The 13001-nt window shown below is 30.6% G+C and overlaps 2 protein-coding genes across 2 annotated transcripts; both read right to left on the bottom strand.

Annotated features, from left to right (window-relative positions):
* Nucleotides 1-280: 280 nt before the first annotated feature.
* On the bottom strand, nucleotides 281-1522 carry LOC25485582 (uncharacterized). Its single transcript, XM_013614824.3, has one exon. It carries the CDS (start codon nucleotides 1356-1358, stop codon nucleotides 441-443), a length of 918 nt encoding a protein of 305 aa, XP_013470278.2. The 5' UTR covers nucleotides 1359-1522; the 3' UTR covers nucleotides 281-440.
* Nucleotides 1523-5613: 4091 nt separating this feature from the next.
* Nucleotides 5614-6801, bottom strand: LOC25485581 (uncharacterized). Its single transcript, XM_013614823.3, has one exon. The coding sequence runs from the start codon at nucleotides 6620-6622 to the stop codon at nucleotides 5729-5731; it is 894 nt and encodes a 297-aa protein (XP_013470277.1). The 5' UTR covers nucleotides 6623-6801; the 3' UTR covers nucleotides 5614-5728.
* Between the last annotated feature and the right edge of the window lie 6200 nt (nucleotides 6802-13001).

Raw genomic sequence — 13001 nt, 5'->3', positions numbered from 1 at the left:
TTTTTCATTTTTTCTTCATTATTCTTATCATAGAGAGCAGAGGATCCAATTTCTGGGCTGATCGCTTGGGAATGATTTTCATTGTTAACGATAATTAAGTATGTTTGAATACTCCCTAATAAAAAAGTAAGCTTGAATTGTACCCAAAAAAAAAAAAAAAAAGTAAGCTTGAAATACTCATTACCATTTTTTTTTTCATATCCACAATCAAGATCTAGGTATCGGTGGTGGACTCCAATCGAATAATAGAATTTTCATTTTTTAATGGAAAAAACAGAAATGATGAGATGGTCCATATTTTTATTGTCTATCCAAAAATTTTAATATTATTTGTCAAATAATCTAGACACTTTGTAGTATATTTTTTTTATGCAACAAGTAGAATTTAAGCAATACAATTTTTGTCACTAATAGAACATTTATTAATTTCACCAAGTTATTCAGATTTGCTCCGGCATGCCTGTGGTGATCTTTTGGCATTGGGACTCAACATGTAAATTTTTTAAGCCATCTTCACGATAATGTTCCTCCTTCATCATCAGTGAAACATACTTTACTTTTTCGCCATAACTTATAGCCATAATCAAGTAGAAAGACACAGCAAAAACAGTGACTCCAATCAAGAACCAGCTGAATTGAAGATTCACCAATGAAACAGCACGATGAAGAGCCTTTTCATCACTGCACTTAACAACATATTGATCTCCCTCAAGTTTCGTAAAGCAACCTTTCGGTTCAAAACCAGGTGTAAAAAGCATGAGCCCCATGAACATAAGCCACAAACCTTGGAAGGTTATGCTAACAGATCGCACAAAACTCACCAAGAAGCTCATTGGATAACCAATTCCCATAAGGGTTGTCACAAAACAAATCGAAATCAAAACTTGTAGTAAATAATGATATTGTCCTTCTATACCCATGTGATCCCTTGAATGGAGATGAATAAGAAGAAATTGTTGTGCAAATGCTATTGCTGCTAGCAAATGGGTAATTTCATTTTGACTTTTAGTACTTGTTGATTTTCTATCAAGAATCATGGCAAATGTAGCATAGACTAAGAAAGACAAAGCCATGGAAGAGTGTTCAAAGTTATGGAGATGGTTGGAGGGAATGGTACCATCATTAGGGTCAAATGGTTGGTGATGAAGAGGAGCTATGAAGAGTTCCATGGCTATGAAAATAATGCAACTTGCCATGATGAGATGAAGCTCTACGTATCTACTTATTTTGGTGGGAAACCATAGGGTTGATGTGTAGGACTTGAAAGTATAACATAGAAAGTGGAGCTTTATGTTGTTGAAAAGGTGCCATAAACCAATTACAAAGAAAGCAAACCCTAAAATTTCATGTCCCTCCATAGTGCCTAGCTATTAGGTAAAAACACAACACACGAAAAAGAATTATTTAGCTAAGTCAATGTCCTTGTGTCACCAATAGCAATGTTAAGCTCTAAAATAAAAGATGATTTATAGAGTTGGCTCTTTGTGTATCAAAGATATTAATTATGAGGGATAAATAATGGGGATGAAGTTGGTTGAGGTGAGGATATATAGAATGCAAGTGTCCGTCGTATATGAGAGATCACAAAGGACAAGACATGAAACCTCCTTCCACAAGGGAAAAGGTTGTTGTGTGTGGGGGTGTCACACAAGGTTTGAAATTTTACGCTAAGGAACAATGGAGCAAAGTTGAGTTCAGAAGTTGCCTCTTCCCTTAAGGAAACTTTAAGCTAATGGCCATATATGCACGAAAATTGTACGTCACATGTGTGCTTTTCACAATGGATCCCAACATTTGGGTGCAACTAAATCATATACATAGATTTTTTTTGAAGAACATATAACTATATTTATTTCCATTTAAAGAAAGGGCTCTACTCTTTTCATAGGTACATACACTGAAAATCTTGGGGGTTCTTTTGCAATTTAATTTGTTTGAGCTCGTTTGTAATTAAATAAATAAGAAATAAATACTGATAACTTACACTATAAGATATAAAATTTGGCGAGTGCACATTTTTTTAATGAGAAAGTTTAGGTAAGTTGGACTCCACGGTAAACTCTCAAGGTTGAACCAGCACTAACAAACGTACTTATAGATCACTCATCAAAATGATCCTTACACTGACATCAGAAGTTGAAGATATGACAATGCAAGTGACCACACCGATGGACCTAAAATTTAAATTTGTGGCTTATGATTAGTCACACATTCCTAATAATCTTACGGAGTTTTGTTTTTTTAATAAACTTAAGGAGTTGATTTAGGGTTAGGGGTGACCAAACATATATATTGTACGAGCTCTATTTTTTTTATTTTTTTAGGGGTTGTATGAGCTCTATTGTTGCACATTTAAATCTTTTTTAGGTACAATAAGAAAGAAAAAGAAGAAAAGGTAAACCAAAAGCCTATAAATAAAATGAATAAGTCGTGATGTGTAGTAAATCATGCAGTTTTGGAGGGGGGGGTAAATTCCACACTTCCATGTTGATAGTTATCCATCCCAATTTTAGGGGTTGGGGGGTAAATAAACACATATTGTATGAACTAGTGTAATCCTTCTTTTATGTAGTCGGTAAAACAAAGAAGCAATAAGCTGCATAGTTAAATCCAAAATGTGCAATTTCTTTTCATAGATGAAATGATTTCTGTTGGCATTATCTTTGAAGTAAAATATTGTATGAGTACTTTTGACATCGAAATTTCTTAGAAGATTCGCAAGGTGTAAAACTTAAAAAAAAAATAGTATCATTACTACTGTTTGTTTATTATAGCGTGGAAATCTGTTGAACATTTGTCTTCTTCGATTTACCTTATTATTGTACTCCTTTACTGATCTTATATTTCTTATTATTTTTTTCTTTTCTATTAAAAATCCAAAATGGAATATATTATAAGAGAACACTGAAGATTAAGCAGTCTATCATACTTTTTTTTAATGGAATCTTATTATACTTTATTGTATATATTTATATTTTGTTATATTTTTCTATTATAATATCTACTTCAATTTAATTTGTTCATTTCTATGTTATTTAAATTTATTTAGTCCTGAAGCAAGACTACTTCTCAATTAAGTGAATTTATAATGATTTAACAGGTGATTTTGTCGAGGTTAGTCGGAGGAAAATGACATGTAATAACCTTGCTCCTTCAAATTGTTTGTTTGTGTCTTGGCTATCTATATGTGGTAGATTACCAACTTGTGATATTGAGTTAATTTGGAATACAATATACCCAATTGTGCACTTTGTGCAAAAAGGAGAATGAAACCCATTCACATCTTATCTTCACTTGTGAGTTTTTTGAGACTGTTTAGAAAGGTGCAACACAAAGGAGTAACATGAACTAATAATTAATACTAGTATTTGACAGGGTGTGATGCAATGTATTCAAAGTCAATGCAACATGAACAACAATATTTCCGAAACATCATCAAGCTCCTTCACCAAATCAAAGAGATTGTATATGTTGAGGTTTGAAAATTAATCAGATAAAGAACCTAATGTTAAAAGATTGTGAGGTCGTGGCCTATTTCTTGTTTTTGTACGAGCTAACTCTTGTTTCTTTGTTGTTGTGGTTCTTGTTTCCATGTAGTTTGTAATAGTTGTTTATGGTTAATGGAAGTTATCTCTTTTTACCAAAAATAATTTTTTTATTTACATTTCATTTTTTAATATTCAGTTTATATGTTTTAAAATTTAAATTTGAATTTATTTTTTTTAACAAAGGAATATTTGTAAAAGAAAAATCTTCAAAGAAATATATTGTTAGTTTTCGAATTTGCTATAATTATAGCGTAAATTTAAATTTGAAAAATAATTGAATTGTTAAGCGTTATTTATTTTTTTCAAAAACAACGTCCGACCATGAAGTAAGTATTTTTTTTTTTTTAAGGAATGAAGTAAGTATTTTTTAACTTGATTTTTTTAACGCTTAACCACGTCAAACATATTGTATCATTCGATTTGTATGAGCTATGTTATTGCACGTTTAGTTCTTTTTTTAAGGTACAATAAGAAATAAAAAGAAACCAAAAGCCTTTAGAGGAAGGTAATAAAATATGAATGAGACGTGATGCATTAAATCATGCACTATAGGAGGGGGTAAATTCCACACTTCCATGTTGATAGTTATCCATCCAAAATTAAATCCTAAATGTACAATTCTTTTTTCATAAATGAACTAATTTTTGTTAACATTTTCTTTGAAGACAAAATTTTGTATGAGTACTTTTGACATCAAAATTTCTTAGAAGTTTCGCAAAGGTGTATGATTAGAGAATTTCTTAAAAGTAGAAATGCTTCCAAAAAATAGTATAATTAGGTATTGTTTGTTTATTATAGCGTGGAAAATGTTGAAAATTTGTCTTCTTGGATTTATTATTATACTCCTTCTTTTACTAGTCTTATATTTCTTACAAAACTTATTAAAAATCATACTAACTATTAGAAAGAAATAAAACTCAGACATTGAAAAGATATCTAAATCCTGACCAAAAAAAAAAAAAAAAAGATATCTAAATATAAAAGCGATATATCAAATTGGGTGGATTTGTTTCATTTCCAATTTTACTCTTCATTTAAATTATTTTATTACTATTTTATCATTTACTTAAAATTTCTTAAAAACTTCTAAGCTCTCTAATAAAAAAAAACTCTTTAATCACTTACTCTTCATTTAAACTATTTTATCTTTTTCTTATAATTTCTTAAAAACTTCTAAGCTCTTTAATAAAAAAAATCTCTCTAATTACATTTGTGTCATTTTTTTTAAGAAGCTGAATTAACTCATCCATCCAAATTGACAAGAGAATACATTTGTGCCATTTACAAATGATGGTTTGATTTAGAGGCAATCATACGAGGGTCCAATTCAGTGTAGATTCATGAACTAGTATTTAAAATCCCTAAAAAAATAATTTTTTTGCACAATCTGAAATTACTTTAGATATTTTTTTTTTGGTAGAAATGAAATTACTTTAGAATAAACTTATACAATAATGTTCCAATCTTTTAAAAACTACTACAAAAGACATTGGTATCAGTGGCTTTTTATACATACATCTAAAACTATATCCGAAAATATATCATATGCTTATGAATATTTTTATTAATAATTTTCTAATAATACATTTCATTATTACATAGTTTATTATAACAATAGTACATTAAGAAATCTTGATAAAAAAAATAGTAGATAAGAAATGAAACATACATGTTTATACGATCATAATCGAACCGATGAATTTAGATCATCTGGTCCATATCTCTTTCTGCATTCCCTACATCACCTAGAAGATCCAAACTCCTTATTTACCATAAGTTAGTATGCTTCCAATACTCCCTAATTTGTTTATATACTTTTACTACAACAAACAAGTAGAATTTAAGCAATACTTGTATTTTTTTTTTAGGGATTAAGCAAAACTTCACAAATATCTTCAAATTTTCTCTTCAATTCTGATGCAGTCGGAAACGTAGGCTAACAACCGCTAAACCTAGATTGAAAAGAGACAAGTTCGCAGGCGACAAACTTGTGAAAATAGGGTTTCGGAATCCACCAGAAATTGAGAAAACTCTCAAAAATATTATTGAATGAATAAAACTTGTCTTACAATTGTTAAGCTTAAACAGGGAAATAACAAAACTTTAATGGGTCGAAAATAACAAACTGAAACAAAAACAAGAAATTACTAAAATTGGACTAAAATACTATGGAAACCCTCCTACATCACATTAGTAGTGATCATCTGAATATGTGACTCAACATCGAAATTTTTTGAGCCATCGTCTTCACCGTAGTGTTCCTCCTTCATCAGTGAATCACACTCCACTTTTTCACCATAAATTATAGCCATAATCAAGTAGAAAGACACTACAAAAATAGTGATTCCAATAAAGAACCAGCTGAATTGAAGATTCACCAATGAAATAGCACGATGCATAGCCTTTTCATCATTGCACCTAATCATAAGTTGATCCCCTTCATATTCCAAGAAGCAACCTTTGGGTTGATAACCAGGTCTAGAAAGCACTAAACCCATGAACATAATGAACAAACCTTGGAAGATCATGCTAACAGAACGAAGAAAACATACCAAAAAACTCTTTGGAAAACCAATTCCCATAAGGGTTGTAAAAAAACCTATCATAATCAAAACTTGCAAACAATAATGGTATTGTCCTTCTATCCCCATGTGACTTCTTGAATGAAGATGGAAAAGAAGAAATTCTTGTCCAAATGCTATAGCTGCTAGCAAAAGGGTAATTTCATATTGAGTTTTTTCAGTAATAGTTGATTTTTTTGTATCAAGAATTATGGCAAAGGTAGCATATATTAAGAAAGACAAAGTTATGGAAGTGTGTTCAACTTGGTGGATATGGTTGGTAGGAATGGTTCCATTACTAGAAGCTTCGAAGATTTCTGCGGCTGAGAAGATTGCGCAACTTGCCACAATGAAATAAAGCTCTAAGTATCTACTAATTTTGGTGGGAAACCAAAAGGGTAATGATGTGTTGGAAGAACAAAGAAAGTGGAGTTTGAGGTAGTTGAAGAGGTGCCAGAAACCAAGTACAAAGAAAACAAACCCCATGCATATATGTCCCTCCAATGCAATCATAGTGCCTAGAGAGTTGTTTGATAAACACAACACACACAAAAAATATTATAATAAGCAAATAGAATGTTTTATAGAACTAGCTCTTTGTGTATCTATATAATATCTCTTCTCTTTGTATATAATATAAAACAAAGAAGAAGAAAAAAGAACGTATGTGGTTGTTTGTTGTGGATTGGGATTTGTGATTTATGTATACCTTACCTTCTAAGTTGTTTTGTTTTACCCATTCTCTGGTTTTTTTCCTGGTTTATTCAATTTTTTGTGTACTCTATTTATTTTTAATCTAAGTAGGATATCTCATATCCACATTGGCTTAAAAAATGAAAAGAGTGCAGTGAGTTAGCCAATCCAAGGGATAAGCCACCGATCATGATAGTTGAAAGTTAAATTAATATATTTTTGTCTTCAGCCATCAACAAGAAAATAACTTGACTTTATCTAAAATATAATGAATAGAGATCTCCTTCTGATTAAAAACTCTATTATTTTTCTCTTTTCAAATTACCCAAACACATTAAAACCAAATAACAAATAAAAGATAGTAGTATTTTTGAACCGACCGTTAAAAAAGTCAAACTGTAAAAAATGATTTGAAATACTTGAAGGATCAACCAATGAGAAACGAATCCAATGCCTAACATGCTGCCAAATTTTGCTGAAGAAATTACAATTCTAATAAATCAATTAACGATATTTAAATATGATTTTGTTCCTCACGAATATACACATTTTTGCATTTATTCCATGTAAATTTTTGTTATTGGTCCTTGTAAATATAAAATAAAATTTGACCAAAAAAAATAATATAAAATAAAATAAAATAAAAATTGGTCCATCAAAAGCTTTTAGACCCAGTAAAATCTGTTTATTTTTAAATTGATCTTCTTCTTTCTTTTTTTTCAATAAATTGATCTTTGTTATTAGTACATATAGACTAAAATTGATATTAAACACATTTTACAGGGATTAATTCTAACATGAACAAATTTTACACTAGTGACAAAAAAAAATAGCCTAGACCATATGCAAATTTTATAATATTTTCAAGGACAAAAATCATAAACTTTTTTTATCGGTATGGAAATCAAAACGTCATATTTACAAGGACTAAGAATATATTTAAGTCATAAAACTAATGTAATTAGATATTTTATGGGCCTAATTAAAATAAACTAAAAAATGTATAAAATATTTCCCCAAAACTTAATTTGACATTTTCTAATCACAAATAGTTTCCGCTCAAAATTAGTATAATTTAATATTCCTACAAACCTATTTATAATAAAGTATAAATTTTGTCAACAAAAAAGAAAAGTATAAATAGGATATACCGAGTTGAAAAAAAAAAGGAAAGTATAAATTATATATTTTTTGGACAATGTAGTATAAATGTATATAAAAGGTTCTGAAATTTGACTTTTACATAACAAAAGGTTATTTCGGAAAAATTAGATATTGAGTTTTATGAGATCTTTTTTTTTTAACAAAAGATAAATGATGAATCTCGGAACAAAATATAAGTTAATAGTATATAGCGGTAAAATAACAATAAATAATATGATGAATCTACAACATTAACACTTAATTCATTGATTGAATAATGGGTATATCAATAGTAACCAAGCTAACATCACAAATAGATGGAAAATCAAACAACCAGATCAGTTTTTAGAAACAATGTTATGCAAAAACTCCACTATAAATTTAAAACTAGTTTTTCTTTCCCTAAACTCAAATTTTAGTTTTATTGAAATAATTTTTTCATTCCACAAAAATCAACTTTGAGCTCTATATAATAAAACATTATAGTTTTTATTAGATGGATGGAGTAGTTCGTTAAAATAAAATTGAGTTAATTATCTATCTATCTAGCTATGACTCTAAAACGATTGCAAGCTTAAAAAAACAGCTCATGACTAAAATTAGAGTTTCTCTAGGAGCTCCTTGCCAACAAACGGCACAACCACAGCAATTCTAAAGTAAAACGCATGCCTAATATCACTATCCTGCTATCAAAATTAAACATGCAAGTATGGAATTTGATGTCATTTCATTTATATATGTTATCTCACAAATTCAAATATCAATTGACATATTCTTCAAAAAAAAATATATATCAATTGACATAGTAATTGGTATCAGAACAATCTCGTCGACATTAAATGCTTCAATTTGATAGTTGTAGTGACTCTTAAGAGTCTCGGCCGAGCAATGAACTAAAACGCTCTTACTCGATCGCAGCCATAGCTCATCACATCGTCAGGATTTTTCCACGTGTATTCTAGTTTTGCCACAAGGCCATCCGAGAAATAAACTAAAGCGCTCTTGCTCGACCGCAACCATCGCGAATAAAGTTCTATATACATTATCCTCACAACATACTCATCATATTCTCGTCGGCAAAACTTCATCGTCTCACAAAGTGATCGAAGCAACAACAGTCATTTTCTCAATATACATCTCAACCGCCATAAAACTCTATATGAATAAAAACTCTTCTCAACATTTATGATCAAACATAGGTATCTTCAATGAATGTTCAACGCATGACTTGGCTTTCTAAATGATTCTCCTCATGCAATTCACCAAACACAATTGCATGTTCATTTCGAAGCATCCTCTTTATATGTACATATAAAATCACTTTGATGCGCCCCTTTGGCTCAATACCCTAGCATAAGGCTTAGGATTTCCGCCTATGAAGCCCGGATACGTACTACATATACGGGTACGATACGATACGGGTACGCGGATACACGAAATTTTTAAAATTAGGATACGATACGGCTAAGATACGTTAATAAAATATTTATACTAAAATTTATATGCATGTAAAATACTTAAAAAAAACATTGATTACTCTTCAATTCTTACAATTTACAAAAAATAAAACAGTGATCAAAATAAAAAATGTAAAGTTTTCATATAAATCATATTCTATTTTCATTCATATGTTAGGTTATCTCCTCTCTCGTTACTTTCATCCACCAAAAACATAATTTTTAATTGGTTATCGAAAAACAATTATAATGATTCATATCTTAAATTGAATCATATACATCTCCATTGAATTTTCACAACACTGTCTCATTTTTTTTACACTTCATTTTTTTTTTCAGGATACGTCTCTGTAAAATATCTTATAAGTATCTGATAAAATATATATTTTAAATTAAAATAATTAATTCCGATAGTCCGTGGATACGTATCCGAGACTATCCGCGGAATATCAATATCCGATACGGATACGTCTCCATTTTGGAGTATACGGCTTCATAGATTCCCGTTGATCCATAATGCCTTTGAACATAAATGCACTACAGATTGTCAGTTTCAACATCGTTACCTGCTATTCGTGATTGTCTGTCAACGGCTACCCCGCAATTATATTATTATTAGTTACTAGACCATTGACCCGTGCTAACGCACGTGTCATTTAAAAAAGATAATATTCATTGAAAAAATAAGACACTGTAGTTCGCGTGAATCTAAAAAAATTTGTGAATCAAAGCAAAATGTCAATACCAAAGACTTTGTTATTGTTCCATAATTCTAGTACGTAGTTCCTGTTACTTTAAAATAACATATAATTTTGAAAGGGAAATTGAAGTTCGTTGACATGCAAATAGTTTCAATAAGTAAGAAAATGAATAGTACACAAAAAAGTCCTACACATTACAGAAAACTTCTCTGTAGACCACATTTGATGCAACATCGGTATCATCGCCGTCGTCGTCATTAATCAATATTTTTAAACCACCCCTCGATGTAACCCGTGATATTGCGACGTACAACTGTCCATGTGAAAAAATAGGAGACGGTAGGTGGACACCAACATGTTCTAGCGACTGACCCTGACTCTTGTTAATAGTCATTGCAAATGAGACAGATATCGGAAACTACCTTCGTTTAAATTTGAAAGGAATTCTATTATCAGATGGTGTTAGCGATAACCTTGGAATAAACACCTTCTCACCGATATTAGAACCAGATATTACCCGTCCTTCGAGCACAAATTTTCCCATCTTTGTAATGATCAATCTCGTACCGTTACATAAGCCCAAACTTTGATCCATGTTCCTGAGTAACATGACAGGTGCTCCTACTTTCAGTCGCAACCGATGATTTGGCAATCCAGACGCCACAATGGTGTTGAGGAATTCAGGAGTGTGGATGTCATCTACTGCGTCACCATCTATGTTTTTATGATAAGGTGTATCGTAACTCAAATATATTTTTTTCTTCACCAGGAATCAAGTCTAACACATAATCATTAACCTGTTCAATAATGGTATTCTTTGGCGCCAAATGTGAGCAACTTGCACACACATCTTGAGATTCTTTCTTCCTCCAGAAACAGCTGAGATTGGAGTGTATTTGGAAGACATCATTGGCTTGTTTTTTCCTTTCCAAGAAAGAGGATGCTTATTTAGATTGAGATGGTTTGGCTAATAGGTTATGATATATTTATAGGAAAAAGGTGCAATACGTGTTAGTAGGATATGTCGGTTGAGCAATAAAGAGTATTAGTTATCAGGATAAGCACAAAATAGTGGAACAAAATTAGGAAGTGGCCAACATTTTAGGATAAAGATTAATATGAATAAAATGAAATTAATATTGTTGATGGGGCACTTTGTTTTACTTAAGAATTGGCATGTAAATAGGGAGGGGGCGCAGAACAAAGGAATGTAGTTGAAGTGGAATAAAATTATGCCTAAGATTTTTGGATAAAGATTAATATGAATAAAATGAAATTAATATTTTTGATGGGACATTTTTTTTGACTTAAGAATTACCATAGTTGACTCGCCAAAACATATTTTAGAGATGTGGATGAAATGTGTAGTAGTTACTTGAATGAGAGGAATTAGGATTTTTAGTTTGTTTCCACCCAAAACATATTTTAGAGATGTGGATGAAATCCCCTACTTATTTGAATGAGAGAAATAAGGATTTTAGTTTGCTTCCACCAAAAAGTTACTTTAGAGATGTGGATGAAATCTCTTAGTTACTTGAGAGAAATTAGGATTAGGATTTTAGTTTGTTTCCACCCAAAACATATTTTAGAGATGTGGATGAAATCTTTATTAGTTACTTGAATGAGAGGAATTAAGATTTTTAGTTTGTTTCCACCCAAAATATATTTTAGAGATGTGGATGAAATCCCTTAATTATTTGGATGAGAGAAATAAGGATTTTAGTTTGTTTGCACCAAAAAGTTAATTTAGAGATGTGGATGAAATCTCTTAGTTACTTGAATGAGAGAAATTAGGATTAGGATTTTAGTTTGTTTCCACCCAAAACATATTTTAGAGATGTGGATGAAATCCCCTACTTATTTGAATGAGAGAAATAAGGATTTTAGTTTGTTTCCACCAAAAAGTTACTTTAGAGATGTGGATGAAATCTCTTGGTTACTTGAATGAGAGAAATTAGGATTATGATTTTAGTTTGTTTCCACCTAAAAAATATTTTAGAGATGTTGATGAAATCTTTAGTAGTTACTTGAATGAGAGGAATTAGGATTTTTAGTGTGTTTCCACCCAAAACATATTTTAGAGATGTGGATAAAATCCCGTAATTATTTGAATGAGAGAAATAAGAGTTTTAGTTTGTTTTCACCAAAAAGTTACTTTAGAGATGTGGATGAAATCTCTTAGTTACTTGAATGAGAGAAATTAGGATTAGGATTTTAGTTTGTTTCCACCCAAAACATATTTTAGAGATTAGGATTAGTAATTGTTAGCAATAATGTTACTAAAAGTGTCAGCAAAAGGTAGTAATTGTTACGAATAATGTTACTAAAAGCTATGCTACTAAAATGCTTCAGTAACACAACTATGCTACTAAATTGATTCGGCAACACAAAAACATACACACCAAGGTTTTGCAACTCGAGAGTTTACCTCAACTCGTTTTACCTAGGTAAACTCGACTCGTAAACTCGAATCGTAAACTCGTACGAGTTTACCTAAAATTGAAATTTTATACAACTTATTATATGCATACATATGTAAGCTAATATAATACTATAAAAAGATCAATAGTGAAAAATATAGACTTACTTATAAATGCAAAGTATACCAAACCACCATAAAAAAGTGGTATGCTTAACTTAGTATCAAAATAGAAAAATTAACACACAAAAGCATAGGTTTCATAAGTCTCTAAAGTCTACCCATCCCAAAAACAAAGTTTCACAAGTTTATAAACTTGAGAATAAAACTATCTAAAAAACAAACTAGGTAATTTCTTCGAAAGGTCAATCTTCTAAAGTTCCATAACACCATTCTCATCTATATCTTCATCTTCGGAAACCTAATGTTTCATTCGCTCCCCTGTTCTTGAAAACTCAAAGAAAATGATATGAAATGTT

Source organism: Medicago truncatula, chromosome 1, assembly GCF_003473485.1.
Source record: "Medicago truncatula cultivar Jemalong A17 chromosome 1, MtrunA17r5.0-ANR, whole genome shotgun sequence".
Classification (NCBI taxonomy): Eukaryota; Viridiplantae; Streptophyta; class Magnoliopsida; order Fabales; family Fabaceae; genus Medicago; species Medicago truncatula.
The sequence above is the reverse complement of the archived record's forward strand: the minus strand, read 5'-3'. Positions and strand labels throughout refer to the sequence as shown.